At 44.4% G+C, this 20,059-nt stretch overlaps 1 protein-coding gene across 3 annotated transcripts; it reads right to left on the bottom strand.

Moving 5' to 3' along the window:
• Positions 1 to 5,052: 5,052 nt before the first annotated feature.
• Positions 5,053 to 19,130, bottom strand: LOC309346038 (phospholipase A2 inhibitor NAI-like). Of its 3 annotated transcripts, none has more exons than XM_081869686.1 (6): positions 18,996 to 19,130; positions 16,357 to 16,432; positions 10,915 to 11,031; positions 9,419 to 9,562; positions 7,275 to 7,436; positions 5,053 to 5,802 (listed from the first exon to the last, which is right to left on the bottom strand). In XM_081869686.1, exons 2-6 carry the CDS (start codon positions 16,415 to 16,417, stop codon positions 5,585 to 5,587), a joined length of 702 nt encoding a protein of 233 aa, XP_081725812.1. In that variant the 5' UTR covers positions 16,418 to 16,432; positions 18,996 to 19,130; the 3' UTR covers positions 5,053 to 5,584. The 3 variants fall into 3 exon arrangements, with proteins under 3 accessions (XP_081725812.1, XP_081725811.1, XP_081725810.1); XM_081869685.1 differs by having other exon boundaries at positions 16,357 to 16,437; positions 18,999 to 19,098; XM_081869684.1 differs by having other exon boundaries at positions 16,357 to 16,516; positions 18,999 to 19,085.
• Positions 19,131 to 20,059: the final 929 nt, after the last annotated feature.

Genomic DNA, 20,059 nt, shown 5'->3' with positions numbered 1-20,059 from the left:
AACAAAGGGGTGTACATTATATTGGAGCAAAGCAGTGCACAAAATCAAGAATTTGAGACGTGGCTTCTGCAAGAGTTTAGCTCTCCCCTTCAGAAACCTGTGCCAGCAAGGAAACAAAGGTCTCTCATCCATTCATTTGGTCCCTAGTCCAGCGATATGTAGGTCCTTGAGATTACCTTAGAAGCGATCTTCACTGTCTGAAGTCTGATTCCTGCTTATAGGAGGTTAATAAAGAGTAAACAGACCTTCCTGGAAAAATAGAAACATTTGTGTTCTGATCTTCTCTGCAACTATTAGGATCAGGAAGTTAGCTGTTCTTTCCAGGTCCATATGAGATAGGAGCTTGTACGAAGATCACAGATAGTTCATGTGGGGAGGCCTTTCATATTAAACTTATGTCAGCTGCACTAATGCCATGATCCATAGAAATAAACCATGTAAAGAGTATAGACTACCACACATTGTTTGTTACACTTGCCTCTATGAAGGCAGACATGTGGACACACTGCATATTTGCTAGTGAGATGTCTAAAATGGGGCGGACTAATGTGACCATCTATGGCCATATCTATCTGCTGCTGTGGACAAGTGCTTAAGCTGAAGCCCTCCAGATGCTTTGAACTATAGTTCCCATCAGCCCCAAGCAGCACAGGTGATGGGAAATGCCATCCAAAACATCTGGAGGCTTCCAAGTTGGATAAGGTTGGGCAACACCCTTTGGCCAATACACACTCATCTCTCTTTGCTCCTTACGACCAAGAAACTAGCCTATCTCACTGGACATTGAACCATCTATCCTCGTGCAACCCCTAAGCCCCACCACATATTTCTTCCCCTGAATCTTTCTACATCTAACCATCTTCCCCACCTTTCATTCTCAAAGGTACTTCTTCACACGTGGGGCAATCCTTTAAAGGATTTTGACATTGTTGTTAGGGTTGCAACATTGACAGCATTTATCTTTTGCTAGACTAAGGTGATGTCGTTTTGTTACTAGCATGCATCCAAGCCTGTGGCGGTTAGGGGAGGGTTGTTTTGTTCTGTCTTTATGGTAGAATTTATTTATGTTTATGTTTTAAACATGCTGTTGTGGCATCTGAATATAGACTGCATTTTTAATCAAGACTTATATTGGCTTATATCTTGATCAGGTTCCTAAATTAAATGGGCTTAGATTTTCAAATGTTTCATGCCAGGCAGAGAAAACCTTGGCCATTCTCCTAAGACAAGGGGGCCCCATTGATTTATAGTAGAAAAACAATTCTCAAAGTCATAAAAAGAGGAAATTAAAGGCTGAGAGCGAGGACACTGATCCTACATGATACAGAAGATAAAAAAGGCTGAGAAAACACCATTAGGAATGGGCAAATAGTAACATGATACCATGGGGCCTCTCTTAAACCTTGAGTTGTATTTTCAAAGGCCAGGAGCAAATGGGGAAAAACATTTAGCTAGAAGAAAAGAGAACATTTTTGAAAAGTCTTTTCTAAAGCTGTTTCTTAAACTGAGAGAGTTAAAAAAGGCAATAAATGTTGAGAAGAGCTAATGGGAGAAGCATCTAGCTGGCTGGGAAAGGAGGGGGAAAGGGGGAGGTGTACACTGAAGAGGCTTCTTTTAAAAGCTGTTTTACTGAGTTCCTTCCTTTTTACTTTGAAAAGCTTTATTCTTTTAAGAGGCTACCTATGATAAATGTATGAAATATATTAGCTTAAATATATTGGCTTAAATGTAATTATGCAAAGGATTTAAGAAATGCTAGATTCTTATTTCATAGAGTCATATTGCAATAGGAGACCAGAGGGGCAAATGAGCCTAGCCCCCCTGCCAGACAGAAGACGCCATCCAAGCAGTCTTGATATATAGTTGTCAGGCATTTGTTTAGAAACCTTAAATGAAGGAAATCTTTCAATGTTGATGTGAAACTCAAGATCCTTGACATCTGTTGAACATAAAAATGTAAGATTAACCATTTGTTTTAGAAGGCAATAGGGCAAGGAGGGCAAGAGGTGAGCTGGTAATTAAGATTCCATGTAAGATATATTATTACTTATATGTCATATAAATAGCTCTTTGTCTCCCTTATAAGGGCAAGGAAGTGGGTGTATCTTTTGTGGGTGTATCTTTTGTGATTGGTTCTACCAAACAGCCAATAGGAATTTCAACCAGGCTGATTGGACAGAGGCAGCCACAGGAGGAGCAAAGGGGGCTGGATTAAGGGAATATAAGTGCTGGCCAGAATGGCAGGAGGCCAGGCCAGAGCTTGGTAACCATGTACCACTGTGCCTCTTATTTATTTGTCTGACAAATAAATTACTATTTTAATTTCTCTATTGCTGCGTTGAATATTTCATTCCAGCTAAGCGTTAACCACAAGCAGGGTGCTACATTGTAAGTAACTTGGAGACCTTCAGTTAACCAGCAACTGGCAATTTTAAATAGTACAGTAGTACAGTGAACAAATCGGTTCCCAAACGCCGAAAACCCGGAAGTAAGTGTTCTGGTCTATGATTTTTTTTGGGAAGCCAAACATCCGAGGCAGCTTCCGATTGAGTGCAGGAAGCTCCCGGAATGGATTAAGTTTGAGAACCAAGGTACCACTGTAACAGCAACAAGTGCTCTGTGGTGTTTACAGTATGGATTTGCATCCTGGGAGTTCACTCACTTTTCTTGGTTACACCCCCGCCCCTACCACCCTGACAGGGGTGCCAGGTAAGCCCCATCCCATATAATCGATCACAAGACATGACACACACACACCATTTGAGTATCAATGCACTTCAACTTTGGGGTGATGGGGCAGACCCTTCCAATATTTTATTGGGAGGCAAAGGGACCTTGGCTCCTAGGAACTGGCGCCTATGCACCCAGACATGCAAAAAAAGGGGGAGAGATTTCTCCTCTTTCCCCTGTTGGGACTCAATCTCCCATCTCTTGTTTCCTAGCCACCTGCTGCTCTCAGTATGTGTCTGCAGAATAAGGTTACCAGAAATCACCATTTCCCGGGGACAATCCCCAGATTTACAAATCAGTCCCCTTACAAAATCCTATCATTCCGACTCATTTCAATGAAGTGTCCCTGGATTCATTGAAAAAAAACTGGTAACCTTACTGCAGAAGCCCTAGTTGCCCCATTCTAACTCCCCACCCATGACTGATCCAGCAAATGTCTTTTTCTCCCTGCATGGGCCTTGAATACTTATACCAGGTGAGTGATATGTGCTGGAAGCATCTTGCTCCAAAAGCTAGTTGCATGGTTTTTTGTGTAGACTCTCCACCCTCTGCTTTGTGCATTGTGCTGCAAAACAGTGACCCCGCAGAACAGCAGATGAAGGAATGGCCACTCGTAGAATCCATCGAACTTACACAAAGGTCCTGGGGGAAAGGCGCATAGTGAGTCTATGGGCAAGATGGTGGTGTTGGTCACTGCTGTTTTCAGGACTCAGTTAGGGATGGGCGGCAGCTCAGGAACAGAGCCTCTACTCAGCATACAAAAGGTTCCAGATTCAGTTCTCGGCATCTCCAAATAGGGCTGGGAAAAACTCTGTCTGAAACCCTGCAAAGCCACTGTCAATCGGTGTAGACAGCACTAAACTGGATGGAACAATGATCTGACCTGTTATAAGGCAGCTTTCTATGTTCCTGTGGAGGGCAGCCTCATTTACCAAACGTTTCTATGCTTAAAGTTTCCATTTTAAAATGTGTCTCCTTTATAACGGCAATAAATTTATAAACAAGGTTAAAACCTTTGTATTTGCTCAGATGTTTGGGCCACCGACATTTGGGTGTTGTTTGATTGACATAATCACAGCTGGTTTTTGCCGTAGTTTTTATTATGATATTGCAGTTCTAAAAATGCCTTTTGTTCTATGGTTTATTTGTACTTTGCCATTAGCCACCCTGTAACTGAGGTTACAGGAAGGAGATTATAGAAAAGCACTGAGACAAACAAACCAAGGCAGTTATCCGCTTTGTGGCCACATAGCTGCTAGATGACAGTAAAGCTGACCCATATTACATGATTTTATAAGGTTAACTGGAGTAGGTGTGGCAAACTGGTTGTGAGGTCAGGAACTGCATATAAAAGTTAAAGAAACACACACACACAATATCCAATGTTGTTGTTTATTATTATTATTATTATTATTATTATTATTATTATTATTATTATTATTATATAATTTGTACCCCACCCATCTGACTGGGTCATTACTCACAGCAGACCCAATGAAATTAATGGGATGGGATGATAACTTGGGTCCGTTCATCTCAGTGGGATTACTCTGAGTAGAACTTTGTTGGGTACAGCCTAATCATACAGTGAATTACAGCTGGACAGCTCCCCTGAAAATATAGACCTAGGTAAGTTTGCATAAGGGACTTGGGTGGCCCTGTGGTCTAAACCACTGAGTCTCTTGGGCTTGTCGATCAGAAGGTCGATAGTTTGAATCACCCCCAAAGGGTGAGCTCCTGTTACTCAGTCCCAGCTCCTGCCAATCTAGCAGTTTGAAAGTACGCCAAAAAGTGCAAGTATATAAATAGGTACCGCTCCGGCAGGAAGGTAAACGGCATTTCCAGGCACTGCTCTGGTTTGCCAGAAGTGGCTTAATCATCCTGGCCACATGACCCAGAAGCTGTACGCCAGCTTCCTCGACCAATAAAGTGAGATGAGTGCCGTAACCCCAGAGTCGGTCATGACTGGACCTAATGGTCAGGGGTCCCTTTACCTTTACCTTTATTATATGTGGTGGCTATGTAAGATGATAAAAGACTTCTGGGAAATTATATATAATGAATTGGAAAAAAATGTTGAAAATAACTTTTCCTAAGAAACCATAAGCTTTTCTTTTAGGTATTATAGGACCAGAGATCCCGAAGTACCAGACGAAACTATTTATGTACAAGACCATGGCTGCACGGACTCTGTTAGCCCAGAAAGGGAAAGCTGGTACAACTCCAAACAAGGAAGAGTGGCAGACAAAATTGATGAACTATGCCGAGATGACGAAGCTTACAGAAAGAATTAGTCACCAGGAAGAGTAGGTCTATAATAAAGAATGGGGAATGTTTATGATTTATTTGAAAAGCTATTGTAAACAATGACATACATTGGTAGGATTGACAGAAAACTTGTAGTAAAAAAACTGAACTATGGATTGACAAAGGATTTATAAAAATAGAGTTATGAAAGAGATGCAGAGGGGGAAATCATTACATTAAGATCCACAATGGGGGGGGGGAGTCAAAAAGGATTATATGTTAAATACATAAACATTATCCTTTTTGTTTAAATGAATATAATTCATTTGTTTATGTAAAATAGAAAGTGCAAAAAATAATTATTATAAAATAGTAAAAACAAAATCACTCCCATTTCCAGCTTCCATTGATTCCTGCTTGACGTTGCCATGTTCTGATACTGCTAGGCACCGCAATGGAAAATAACACATGGGCACTTGCACACTTTGGGAGATCTGAGGTCTTCTTCCCTGTAAAGCCTTTGGTCTGCTTGTGGCTTTTCATTAGCCACATGGGAAGGAAGGACAATTTAAGTGTGGTTCCCCTGGACCCTTTTGCTGGAGGGAAATCAAGCAAAGTTCATCGCAAGGAGGAGCCCAACCAAGGCTCGAAGGAAGAGTCCAAAGAATTGTGGAGCAGCACGAACCATGAAAGAAGCAAGCTGGCAATGACCTCTTGCAGTCACAACAAGCATGGAAGTATGGAAAACACCTTCATAATGAGCATCGCAGAAAGCTTTGTTCACACAGCCCTTGAAGGCAATTACAATCACCAAGACAGGAGATCCTGCAGAGACAAAGGAAGGAGAAGGCAAGTCAGCACCAGAGGAATCACAGCATCCCGTAATTAGGATGAATTTGCTGCTGTCCACCTTATTCAGCAAGCCAAATTAATTTGCACCTATCCCAGTCAGCAGAGTCTGTCAGCAGAGTCTAGCACTCTTTGGAGAACTTGAGCAGTGCAGCTCTAGCACCTCCAAGTCCATCCTAGTGAGAGGCTGGCCCAGAAGCCACAGCAGCCAACCCAGCGTGGACTTTAGCATCCTCAGGGCCTGTAACTCTGGGCTCCACGTGCTTGGCTGCTCCTGCATTGCAGGGGATTAGGCTAGGTGACCACTTGGGCCCCTTTCAACTCTATGATTCTATGAGTCCATTGGAAATTTTGCAATTCTCTAAAAGTTGTGATACAGGCCTCATCTAAGAAAAACACATCAACTTGTGGGTGGGGGGAGCACACTTTAAAAATACATTGTTTAATGAAATTTAAAAGTGTGTGCATTGAGATAAACTGTTATTGTGAGTGAAATGTAATATGCATTCAATTATCACTATTTGCATTTTTAAAAAATAACAGACCAATGCGGAAACAGACAGCCTTAAGAATAAATACACGCAGAATGGAAATGGACCCAAAATGTAGACCCAAAATGGAAATGGACCCAATCCATTCCCTTGAAATAGCTCGTTAAGGACATTATGTCATCTCGCTTGGGGAAACTGGAGAGTGCCTAGTTTCTCTTAGAGGCCCTGCTATGCATGGTAACAGAAAAAGGTGCCACGTTTAAAAAGGACTCAATTTTGCCTGCAAATGAAGAACTGCAAGTTTACATGCAGTGCCCTCCTGATTCTTCCTGCAGCTTGAATTCAAGCTTGGAAGATTCTTCCTTTTCAGCCATAGGTTGAAGTTACTTCATGTCACATGATGTCAGACAATATGACAGATGGGTGATTCTACCCACCCATTAAAGTGACCTGTTGAGGGGCTGACCATTTCTGGATCCAGACCTTCAACCAAATCCAGTCCCCCAGCCCTGCCTTACAGGGGTCTGAGATGAACCCTTTTCAAGATTCTGGTTGAATGTGTGAGGATTCAATTTGCGGCCCCAACATTCCCATGTATGCCAGCCTAGCCTCTTCCTCTCCCAAGATTCACTGAGTTTGGCTTCTGTTTTTGCTTAGCATTGCCAAGTTTTGATTGTTCAATTCTGTAAAAGAGAGGCAGACAATCTGTGGCAAGGGGAGGGTTTTGGTTGTTGTTTTTTTGAGAATTTTGGAAGAGAGCTTGGGAGGGATTTGGGAAAGGCACATGCTACACTAATAGCCTCATGTACACCTAATGTCCCTATGTATTTGACCAGAACAGCTCCATAAGGCAGATCCTCACAAACACCTGGTAGATATGTTCTGTACCAAAGGAAATTTCTGGACTTGAGTGTGGTCTGGGTGAAAGGAGGTGGGAATGAGGAAGAGATGAATTACCAGCAAATATAGGGGATGGAACCTCTGCAAAGCCAGACACATCGGAACAATAGTGCTGGTCTCCCTCGCAGTTGGCAACCACTTCAGCAAAGCATCGTTCTCTGTTGATAGCAAAGCACCCTTGACATTTCCTCCCGTTGGCTGTCATGTTTACATCTGGAACTGTGAAGGGGGTAAACAGAGAGAGTCAGGTTAGAAGGAGAACAGGCAAAAGTGGCAAGGAGGGAAATTGCAGGCATCAAATGCTTGCTCAACCAGACTCCTTTCTCAGTCCCTTCCATGCTAGGAGAGATTATGTCCATGATCATTATGCTACCGTCTGCCTCATTTGCTTTGTTACTTGGGAATATCACAGCATTCATAGCAGGGATGGGGAACCGGTCTTCCTCAAGCTGTTGCTGTACTCCAGAAACAAGGCCACAAACCGTGTTTTACAGAGAAGAGTCCATGACTGCACAAGAGTGGCAATGACCTACCTATAGTCTCTGAGGTTAAACCTCTTCAGGGAACTGGTTGAATGTGAAAGGACTCAAACTGTGGTCCCAACATTCACAGGCATGATGGCCTAGACCACAAAAGTCTGAGGGAGATTATTATTGTAGCAGGATAGTGAGTATTCTCCCTTCAGTCAGAATCCTATGTAGGGTTCCTACTTGCAAGGAAGTTTCTAACAACGTTCAGTTGAATGCCATTTGAGCCCTCTTTAGACATTTGCACTGACTGTGTGGAGGTTGAGAGAGGACACACTGGAACAGTGCACATGGGGGTCCCTGCTGGAGGTGCTGGTGAGCTAGCTCTCTCCCAGACCCTAACACACTTGGAGTCCTCATATCATTATCAGAGGCAGGAATAGGGCTGCAGCCTTGTCAGCCTTGTGGGAAACTGCTATTGCACTCATTAATGCAGTTAGAATTTGGGGTGCAGGTGGCGCTGTGGTCTAAACCACTGAGCCTCTTTGGGTTGCTGGTTGTAAGGTTGGCGGTTCGAATCCATGCAACAGGGTGAGCTCCCGTTGCTCTGTACCAGCTCCTGCCAACCTAGCGGTTCAAAAGCATTCGTGCTCGAGTAGATAAATAGGTACCACTGTGGTGGGAAAGTAAATGGGGCCACACACAAGAAGGCATTGGGGGCCATGTCATTGTGCATGCCACAGCCCCCATGCACATATGTATCCACCTAAATTCCTGAAGAGGACAATGGTCTCATCACATTGCCTTTCAGAATGCTGCTTTCAGAGATTTTAACGACTGCTACTTATGATAACTTTGCATTGCACCTACTGTCTAAGGCAGCATGCTCTGAATAAGGATGTAGCTGTCAATTTCAAATTATCTCTATTTCTTATTTTTCCAATCTTAATTTCAGTTCCCCACATGTCCACATCAGTTCTGAATTTATTTTAGCAATGCTTAAACTTTTATTGCGCTAGCCAAAGGCCATGGCATCACTCAAAGAAAGGAAAACAAAAAAGGGGGGGAGGAATCAGCAGTCACTACATATGCAGTAGAACCACAATAGAATCCACCAAAATTCCTTGTTACACATTCTCAAATAAAATGTGCAAATTGTTTTTTTAAAAAAATCTTTCATTTTAGTGCAGATTTCTGCTGATGTATTTTATCTCATAAAATATTGCACCACTTGGTTGAGGTGGGGACAGGACCTAAAAGTGCTTTACAAAAAGATAAAGCAATAAAATCAAGGGGGGGGGGATACAACCCTACTTTAAAACAAACTAAAGCAGATTAAAACTACCTCAATTTTCTAAGCATCTGGGTAGATGCCGCTGTTTTCAGCAGGCACTGTCAGGAATACAGTGAGTTTGCCTGCTTGATCTCAAGATAGAGCTATGCAGCTTATTACAACTAGAATGCAGGAGTTTATGTGCAAATATACAGTAGCAAGTGCCCTTTGTCCTCAGATATGATACGATATGATAATCTTTATTTTCTGGGTTTCAGGATGAACTACCAGGGGCATATGCAGAGAGAATAAAATAGCATAAAAAATAAATTCCCACCTCAAAACATTAGCTGGCACCCCTCCTAACTACAGAGAGGAGTTGGAGGGTAACAAATGATGCAGTTTAAGGTCATATGATACACAGTTTGGACAGCATAAGGGTATATAAATGCATAAAATACATGGTGGAGCAGCCTTATTGCAGCCATTCTCCTTGCAACAGGAAACCTTGGTGAACACTGTTTCTCCTTCAGCAAATTTAATGGCTGTGAAGCCTTCATAGCAGCTAGTGGATTGCTTGCAGGTTTTCAGCACGTATTGTTGTCCTGCAAGGATTTGAGAGAGAACGAGACAGAGAGAGAGAGAGAGAGAGAGAGAGAGAGAGAGAGAGAGAATATTTTAAATTGAAAGGGAGGACATGATGTGGACAGGCTCTGATCAGTGGTGTAGTGGTGAATGTTTAAGTGCAGGAGCTCATAATGCTGAAAGCAGGAATCTGTGTTGTTCTAATATATCTTTATATATTAAATATATATTGGGGAGGGGGGCACTGAGCTTTGGTTCAAATCTAGGCACTTTGTGAATAGGCTGCCTTGGCTAAAGGTGCTCCATAGATTGCCTGCTTTGACTTATCTATCTGAATCCACTTCATTTTGCCTTTCCCAATTTACACACACTCTATCTCTCTCTATATATATAAAGGAAAGGAAAGGAAAGGTGTGCAGCACAAATGTCCCCAGACTTATTTGCCTATAATTTGACAGGCACTATCTTCTCTGCAGGAGCGACCATGCCTGCAAATGTTACCAACTTCTGTTGAAAGTGAGATGTTATTGCTGTATAAATATATATATATATATATAACATAACATAACATCTCACTTTCAACAGAAGTTGGTAACATTTGCAGGCATGGTCGCTCCTGCAGAGAAGATAGTGCCTGTCAAATTATAGGCAAATAAGTCTGGGGACATTTGTGCTGCACACCTTTCCTTTCCTTTCCTTTCCTTTCCTTTCCTTTCCTTTCCTTTCCTTTCCTTTCCTTTCCATTCCATTTTAAAAGGGATTATATCTTTTTTCTTTCTGTGAAGTACTGGGTGGAATTTGCAGGCAAAGCCTGCCCTTTACAAGGGCACGAATCCTAGCAAATTTTGGAAGGATAGCTGCAGTAGTTCCCCCCCCCCCCCCCGGAAGGGCCACTGTTATAGCTTTGGGATCTGCTCAATCATCTCCCACTTTTACTATTGGGAAGTAAAAATGGCTATAACTTTCCTGCGTTTGATAGAAGCGGATGAAATTTGCTGGCATCATAGCCCTTTCTGAAGGGAAAAAGCCTGCCAAAGTACAGGCAAATAAGTTCAGGGGCCTTTGTTCTGGACACTTCTAAAAAAATAATAATAATTAAGGAGCCATATCTAGCTCAGGTGTCGTTTCAAAGTGCCACCACACTGAATGCCCAATTCTTATATTCTGCAGAACAGACCTTCTGATAAGACAGTATCTGTAGGAGGCCTTCTTCTGCAGAGTGCAGTGTTGCATTGGGTATATTATAGATGAGACTATCTTTAAGGTATCTTAGTCCCAAGCTGTGAGCTAAGAACCCTGTAACATCACAGCTGCAGAATTAGGACCAGTGGTCACTGAACCCTGTCAGTGGTTGTTGATCTCTTGCACATACCTCTAATGTTGTATGATTGAACAATGGCACAACTGTCAAAAATATATGAACATTTCTTCAAAGTTCCAGTGCAATCCAGTTCAATGCCATTACAAATCCAGCACTCCAGAGATAGCCCTAAAAGCAGGAAAGGAAGAAGAATCATCAAGATTGTTTGTTTGTTTGTTTGTTTGTTTGTTACCTTTTCTAAGGTTAATATTTGAATTGGCAGTACTTAACCACATAGCATCATTACATTATTTATATTTTAATAGGAAGCTGCTTCCAAGTCCAGGTGAGCAATAGCTCCTAAAAGTGCAGGCACAGTCAGGTGCCAGACACTGAAGTGCCAGACTAAAGAACCAGGTCTCTCTGGGATTGAGGGAAGCTCCTCCTCATGAGTAGATCAAACGCCACAGTAGATGTGGGCCTTTGGTTTGGTCAATTGTGCAGAGGGCCACCAAGATTATCAAGGTTCTAGAAACCAAGCCTTAGGATCAGCAGTTGAAAGAGCTGGGTATATTTAGCCTGGAAAATAGGAGACTGAGAGGAGATATGATAACCATCTCCAAATATCTCAAGGGCTATCACATGGAGGATGGAACAGGCTTGTTTTCTGCTACTCCAGAGGGTAGGTCTCAAACCAATGGCTTCAAGTTACAAGAAAGGAAATTCTAACTAAACATCAAGAAGAACTTTCTGAAAGTAAGCAGTGGAACAGACTCCTACGAGAAGTGGTGGACTCTCCTTCCTTGGGGGGTTTTAAGCAGAGGCTGGATGCCCATCTGTCATGGATGCTTTAGCTGAGATTCCTGCATGGCGGGAGGTTGGACGATGACCCTTGGGGTCCCTTGCAACTCTAGAATTCTGTACTTCTAGGACTGGCCGGTTTGTTGTAAGTTGCTTCAGACAAGAGAAAGTGGCTAGAAATTAATAACAATCATCATCCAGATTGTCTGCTGCCATCTGCTACCATTTAGTTGCTTTGCTCTGGGTGGGGCTCAGATGGCTCATGGCCAAAGAACTCCAGTTGCTGGAGTGTTGGAACAATATCTTTGCACATGTTGCCGGACATGTGACTGAGCTTTCCTGTGTTTTGACCTTGGGCTTGTTGTAACCGGAGCAAGACCACTTCCACCTCCATTGTAACTGATGAATGCCAGACAGCTGCCATTCTGATATATCATAATCATTTATTCTTATTGTAATCAGTAAGCTAGTTTCTACATATTATCCTACACTCTGTCCTCCATCCAGGGAAGAAGTGAAGTTGGGCCAATGAGGGTATAGCCATGGCCGATTTAGGGCGACATAGGCAGCTCCCTATGGACGCGGGTGGTGCTGTGGTCTAAACCACTGAGCCTCTTGGGCTTGCCAATCAGAAGGTTGGCAGTTCGAATCCCTGCGACGGGGTGAGCTACTGTTGCTCTGTCCTAGCTCCTGCCAACCTAGCAGTTCTAAAGCATACCAGTGCGACTAGATAAACAGGTACTGCTGCAGAGGGAAGGTAAATGACCTTTCCATACTCTCTGGCACTTGTCAGTGTCTCATGGCATCAGAAGCTGTTTAGTTATGCTGGCCACATGACCCAGAAAGCTGTCTGAGGACAAATGCCGGCTTCCTTGGCCTGAAGTGAAATGAGCACCGCAGCTCCAGAGTAATTCGCGACTGGACTTAACCGTCAGGAGTCCCTTTACCTTTAGGCAGTTCCCCTACACACAGTACCGAGTAGAGGGGGCACAAAATTGAGTAGATAAATAGGTAACACTCCAGCAGGAAGGTAAATGGTGTTTCCATGTGCTGCTCTGGTTTCGGTGTTCCATTGTGCCAGACGTGGCTTAGTCATGCTGGTCAAATGACCCGGAAAAAATGTCTGCGGACAAATGCCGGCTCCCTCAGTCTGTAAAGCAAGATAAGCACCGCAACCCCAGAGTCGTCCACAACTGGACTTAACTATCAGGAATCCCTTTACCTTTAGGCAGTTCCCCTACACATGGTGCTGAACAGAGGGGGCACAAAATTGAGAAGATCCATAACTGAGAAGATTCATTTGAGGGCACCAAACGTTGCCCAGACAGACACTGTTTTGATATATCATAACCAATTATTCTCTGCGACCCATCCCCTCTGCAGGGAGGTGGGACCAATTTGGATGGTCCGCCCCCGCCACTTAATGGATCCAAATGGTTTCCAGAGAGTGGTAGGGGATGCTTTATCCCATGTTGATGGCCTTTCAGCTGATTCCCTGGTGGCCCGCTGGAATGTGGAGTTAACCAGGGCTATTGACTGTTTGGCTCCGAAGCGCCCTCTCCGATTGCATGGAGCCCGGACAGCCCTGTGGTTTTCCACAGATCTGAGGGCAATGAAACAATCGTTGAGATGGCTAGAGCGCTGGTGGCGGATAACTCATTCCAAATCTGACCAGACACAGGTTAGAGCTCAATGTCGAGCCTACCAAGTGGCGATAGTGACGGCGAAGAAGAATTTCTTCACCGCCTCTATTGCATCTGCAGAAAACAGCAGCAGGAGACTTTTTCAGGTGGTTCACAATTTAGTGGAACCACCTGCAACATCGGGGCCCAGTACGGGCCACATGTTCTCCTGCAATGATTTTGCAAAGTTTTTTGCAGATAAAATCACTCAGATTCGTGAAGAAGTAGACTCCACCGTGGGAGCAGGGCCGGGGTGGGAGAGTGCTAGAGTTTTGTCTAGTCAAGTTGAGTGGGATCAATTCCAATCTGTTACCTCTGAGGATGTGGACAGGCTGCTTGGACGAGTGAAACCAACCACCTGTCTCCTGGATCCTTGCCCATCCTGGCTTATAAAAGCTAGCCGGGAAGGACTGGGCGATGGGCTTCGTGGGGTGGTGAATGCTTCCCTCCGTGAGGGAGCCTTCCCAGACCCGCTGAAAGAGGCGGTTATTAAACCGCTTCTTAAAAAACCATCTTTAGATGCGGCCACAATGGCCAACTATCGCCCAGTCTCAAATCTTCCATTCTTGGGCAAGGTGATTGAGCGAGCGGTTGCTGAACAACTCCAGGCATGCCTGGAAGAAGCGGACCATTTGGATCCCTTCCAGTCAGGATTCAGGCCTCATCATGGGACTGAAACTGCCTTGGTCGCACTGGTTGATGATCTCCGGCGGGCTAGGGACAAAGGTGAGAGCTGTTTCCTAGTTCTGCTGGATCTCTCAGCGGCATTTGATACCATCGACCATAACATCCTTCTGGACCGTCTTGAGGGGCTGGGAGCTGGGGGCACTGTCATACAGTGGTTCCGCTCCTTCCTCCTGGGCCGTGTTCAGAAAGTGGTGGTGGGGGATGAGTGTTCAGACCCCTGGGCTCTCACTTGTGGGGTGCCTCAGGGTTCTGTCCTCTCCCCCATGCTTTTCAACATTTACATGCAGCCGCTGGGAGAGATCATCAGGAGGTTTGGGCTGGGTTTCATCAGTATGCGGATTGATATCCAGCTCTACCTCTTTTTTAAATCAGAACCAGTGAAGGCGGTGAAGGTCCTGTGTGAGTGTCTGGAGGCGGTTGGAGGATGGATGGCGGCTAACAGATTGAGGTTGAATCCTGACAAGACAGAAGTACTGTTTTGGGGGGACAGGAGGCAGGCAGGTGTGGAGTATTCCCTGGTCCTGAATGGGGTAACTGTGCCCCTGAAGGACCAGGTGCGCAGCCTGGGAGTCGTTTTGGACTCACAGCTGTCTATGGAGGCACAGGTCAAATCTGTGTCCAGGGCAGCTGTTTACCAGCTCTATCTGGTACGTAGGCTGAGACCCTATCTGCCTGCGGACTGTCTCGCCAGAGTGGTGCATGCTCTGGTTATCTCCCGCTTGGACTACTGCAATGCACTCTACGTGGGGCTACCTTTGAAGGTGACTTGGAAACTACAACTAATCCAGAATGCAGCAGCTAGACTGGTGACTGGGGGCGGCCGCCGGGACCATATAACACCGGTCTTGAAAGACCTACATTGGCTCCCAGTACATTTCCGAGCACAATTCAAAGTGTTGGTGCTGACCTTTAAAGCCCTAAATGGCCTCGGTCCAGTATACCTGAAGGAGCATCTCCACCCCCATCGTTCTGCCCGGACGCTGAGGTCCAGCGCCGAGGGCCTTCTGGCGGTTCCCTCATTGTGAGAAGCAAAGCTACAGAGAACCAGGCAGAGGGCCTTCTCGGTTAGTGGCGCCCGCCCTGTGGCACGCTCTCCCACGAGATGTCAAAGCGATAAACAACTACCTGACATTCAGAAGACATCTTAAGGCAGCCCTGTTCAGGGAAGTTTTTAACGTGTGATATTTTACTGTATTTTTGGTTTCTATGGAAGCCGCCCAAAGTGGCTGGTGAGGCCCAGCCAGATGGGCGGGGTATAAATAAATTATGATTGTTGTTGTTGTTGTTGTTGTTGTTGTTGTTGTTGTAGTCATGCTGAAATGCAATCTTAAGAGAGGAAAATAAAAAGAGCAGGCTGCAATAAAAGGTGTAAAGGAAAGTTTTAGAAGCATGCTAAGGCATGGCCTTTAAACAGGAAAATGCCTAGTTAGCTGAGGTGTGGAAAGATCTGTCTTCGCAGTTAAGCTGGCAGTAAGACTGTATCACTGGGTGCCTTGCATGTCTATATGACTATAAAAATGGTGCGTAAACAGAGATCAGGGTTCCAGCCTCTGATCACTTTCCTTATTGCTTGCTGTAACCTTTCCTGCTCAAGCAAGAAATAAAACTTTGCTTTTGGAAAATTCTCAGGCACCACACCTCATTGCTAGTGAGTAAAGGACTCAACTGTGCAATTAACATTACGTGGGGTTTCCCCACATCAGAATATTTCTGGACCTTGCCTTTTGTGTTGTTCCTGTGTTTTGAGTTTGGACCATGACCAGAACTTGATTTCTTTGATTGCCCCTGTGTGTGAATTTGGGACTGCTGAATTTGGTGTCATTTGCAGTACGACAGCACCCAAATTTTGTATGGTGGGTTCTTGAGATGAGCAGGGGGGTGTTTTGTCAGTGCTTGGGTACAATCTGATGCAGCTTTGAAACAAGATGGTGGGGTACACCTTTCAAAACTTCACTAATTCTAACTGCTAACTTGAAAACTGCACTGATCTGGGTTTCCTGAGCAATGCTGTGTAAGAGATTGCTAGTACTTTATAAAATTATAAGCTCTGAGTGTGTCACGCAAGCTAATTGACACTTGTCCCTTTTTCAGGGTTTTATTTTTTCCAAAATTGCACTCAACGTTACATAGCTCCTATTAGAGGGAGTGATGGTGATGGTGATATATAGAACCATGCCTAGTTGTTCACCTTGTGACCCACAAACTATCATTTCCAATTATCCGCATTCATAAAAATGTCATTTAGCACAATTAGCTTTTTAAAAGTTAAATTTTGCAAGCTGCCCTGTTTTATATTACATTTCAGAGCCCTGGTTTAATAATGTAAGGGTTCTGCTTTGCTTACCTTTACGCGCCAAGAATAGTAGCACTCCCATATTGAACCAGCACAGGGTGAGATAATGCATCAATGGAGAGGTTTTCTGGGCTGTTGGTAATTTTGCAGAAGAGATAATTTGGTCTGATACAGCTTGTTATACAGTGCTGCAGGAATGCCGCCACCCACCCTCAAAAAACAAACAACAAGAAGAAGAAAAGGGTAAAGCATGTAATAGATAAATCAGTTTGATTGAATTTCTGCTTTAGATTTGATGTAGGATTGGAAAGTGAGGGGTTTGGTAAGATGCAGGATGATGTGGAGTTGCTGGTGGGGAGGTTTTGACACCATGGACTTAACTTCTTGGCACCAATATCACTGACACTTACCCAGACAGTGTGGTTTCGTGCCAAGCTCCGTGCCCAGCAGTTCCCAAGTGATTAATAAACGCATGGACACGAGTATTTAGGTTTATGGGATAAAATAGGCCACAACTTTATTGGTTACAGAAGTGAGCAGTTCGGCTTAGGCATTAGGTGAAGCCAGGCTATATCTCAACTCCTGTCCATTATCAGGGAGTCCAACTAAAGGTAAACCAACAATAGGGGGAGCCCTTGACTTATATCATAGGGCTAGCCCACATCCATGCATCAAACAGAATCCACACAGCCCTCAGATCCCCTTAACAGGCTAACCGTATTGCTGAGGGGCAGGTGGAGGCTACAACCTCCCCTCCATTAAATGAAGGCTTAACCTCACCAAGTTGTTACCATTGTTACAAGGTAGGTGAAAACCAAATGGCTGGAGCCTATTCACCAAGTGGAAAAATTCCTACCCGGACCCAACAATATGGCGGCCAACATTTGTCCATAGCAAGGTTTTGTCATACCAACACATAAAAAGAGGGTGGGTGGGTTGGAAAGAGGGGAGAAAGAGGGGAGCTCCCCCAGCCACACTGCAGTTTAAATCTCCCACAGCAATGATCGGCTAATGGGACCACTAGGCGCGACGTAGCCGGGGGTCAGTGCAAGGGTGGTGTCAACTTCCTGCCCCCAAGCTGGATTGCTGCCAGGAACCGGATGCCTGGCCGCAACACAGCCCACTGTGAAAGGTGAGCGGACAGTCAGGGCATTGCAGCCTCTTTTTCTGGGGTAAAATTTCTGTGTGGGTAGATTTTTAATTTTTTCCAAAATGTCTCAGGCTATACTTTCTGGGTGAGACGTGGCTGAAGACTTGCTTTCCTCTTCTCTTCACCTGCCCCCCTCAGCAATATATCACAGCTTCTATAGCCTACATATAGCAGGGGTATTTAAAATGAGAGTCGTCATAAGATAAAGGGACCCCTGACCATTAGGTCCAGTCGTGACCGACTCCGGGGTTGTGGCACTCATCTCGCTCTTGTGACGCTCTGTCACAAGAGACTAGGGCCCTGCGGGACCTGACATCCTTCCGCAGGGCCTGCAAGACAGAGTTGTTCCACCAGGCCTTTGGTCAGGGCGCAGCCTGACTCCCTCCTCTGGCAACCTGCTTAGAATCTTGCTTAATTAGTTGCCATTAATTTGATTTTAATTGATTTTTATAATGTAATATTTTTAGAATGTGTGAATATCTGATGGTTTGATTGCTGATTGTTGTTAGCCGCCCTGAGCCCGGCTTCGGCTGGGGAGGGCGGGATATAAATAAAATTTATTATTATTATTAATATTATTATTATTTATTGGTTGAGGGAGCCGGCGTACAGCTTCTGGGTCATGAGGCCAGCATGATTAAGCCGCTTCTGGCAAACCAGAGCAGCACACGGAAACACCGTTTACCTTCCCACCGGAGCGGTACCTATTTATCTACTTGCACTTTGACATGCTTTCAAACTGCTAGGTTGGGTGGAGCAGGGACCAAACGATTGGAGCTCACCCTGTCACGAGGATTCAAACCACCGACCTTCTGATTGGCAAGTCCTAGGCTCTGTGGTTTAACCCACAGTGTCACCCGCGTCCCTGAGAGTCGTCATAGAGTCCTCTTTTTTGCTCTTCAAAATACGACAACTCTATATAGTGGCAGCCAGCTCCAGGTGAAGCCCCAGCTTTGAAAGGTGCCAGCTTTTTGGGGCTCCTACTCTGAGGCCCTCTTTGGAGGAGTCCAACAGATCAGCTTGGTGGTATAGACAGTTAAGCTTACGTTGCTGGTGGGTGTTCTAGGCTCTGCCGTCCTGACCGTGTAACCAATGCCATTCACAATGTGGATGTCAGAAATGTAGGGAATGATAAATGGCAAGTAGCAACCTCCATGGAGGATGTGTCATTCCTCTTCTTTGGGAATTATTGAACGCTTCAGTTCCACGGGCACCATGCACTTAAGTGAAATTGCAAATAATTAGAAAGCCTATTGAAAAGGCCTGAAAACACCTCGTTCCACTTCCTGCCCGTTTTTGTGATGTTTTTGGGTCACTTCCCAGGTGGGCGTGATGCATACATGAACATTCAAGCACATATGAGATACACCTAAAATGGTTGTTGCCTGTATTCATTTACAAAGTCCAGAACAACGCAGGTCAAAGGTACCTTAGGGACCTCCAGAACCTCTATTTCCCTTCCATAAGCTACAAACAAACAAACAAACAAACAAGCAAACACATTTCTCATAAAATGAAATCAGAAAGTCTTAGAAAGCACTACCTGCCTTTTCTTTACTTATCAGCAAATCAGTCCATATCCACTGTGCCCTAGAAGGCTGCAGCAATCAATATATGAACCTGAATCCTGACTGCAAAAGACCTGTTGGCGCCATAGCAACATCATCACTATGACAACACAGTGTGAAGGTTAAGCAGGCTTCTTAGGCCTTTGGCAGTTTTGCGGGAGAGATGGTCAGGCAGTCACATGACTGTTGGAATTCCCTCTTCCTCCACAACTGTCAAAATAAGGGTTGGAAACCTTCCCTGTCCCCCATTGAGGGCCATATTCCCTCAGGAATAATCTGTCAGGGGCCGCACTCCAGCAATGACCAGGGCTGATAACAACCAGCGCCAGAGCCAAAAAATGATGATGTTGTTGCTACATTTCTTTATATCCTGTCTTTTCCCCTGAACCAGGACTCAAGGCAGCTCGCAACAAATAAAACATGGGTTTGGGGATTTATCTGAAGTAAAATCAATTTGTTGTTACAAGCAACCCTATATCAGGAAGATGTTAATACTTTATGCTTTATGATGTTTTTATATGTTTTGGAAGCTGCTTAGCGTGGCTGGGGCAACCCAGCCAGATGAGTGGGACAGAAGTATTATTATTATTATTATTATTAAATTAAGTAGTGGGTGGACATAGCAGACAACACAGAGATTTCTCCAAGTAGTTCTATATAAGTAAGCTGGAACTGAACTGAACTGAACAGCTCAGCCGGCATGCTTTTATAGGCCGCTGGCTGTCAACATTGTAACAACAGCAGCCCAGGGTTTCCTGCCTAAATTAACTTACTTGGGCCTGAGAGAAAACTATATACACAATACCCCCTGGTGGCCAGGGTGAGAACTTCAATACATAACATCATCATCATCATCATTATTATTATTATTATTATTATTATTATTATTAGAAATCCAGACACTTCCTGTAGTCTTGTTATGTTGTCTTCTTTGTTGAGGTTTATAAACAGAGGCTGGATGGCCATCTGTCAGGGATTCTTTCGCTATGATTCCTGCATTGTAGGGGGTTGGACTAGATGACCCCCGGGGTCCCTC

The sequence above is a fragment of the Podarcis erhardii genome (genome assembly GCF_964252035.2).
Source record: "Podarcis erhardii genome assembly, chromosome: 7".
Classification (NCBI taxonomy): domain Eukaryota; kingdom Metazoa; phylum Chordata; class Lepidosauria; order Squamata; family Lacertidae; genus Podarcis; species Podarcis erhardii.
The sequence above is the reverse complement of the archived record's forward strand: the minus strand, read 5'-3'. Positions and strand labels throughout refer to the sequence as shown.

Bases quoted from the DNA above. Each gene is read 5' to 3' on its own strand.
- LOC309346038 (XM_081869686.1), bottom strand. From the start codon at position 16,417: ATGCATTATCTCACCCTGTGCTGGTTCAATATGGGAGTGCTACTATTC. The intron at 11,032-16,356 runs GTAAGCAAAGCA...TCCTGCTTTTAG, and splicing joins ACTATTCTTGGCGCGTAAAG to GGCTATCTCTGGAGTGCTGG. The intron at 5,803-7,274 runs GTAATTCATCTC...TTGTCTCTGCAG, and splicing joins TCCATCCCCTATATTTGCTG to GATCTCCTGTCTTGGTGATT.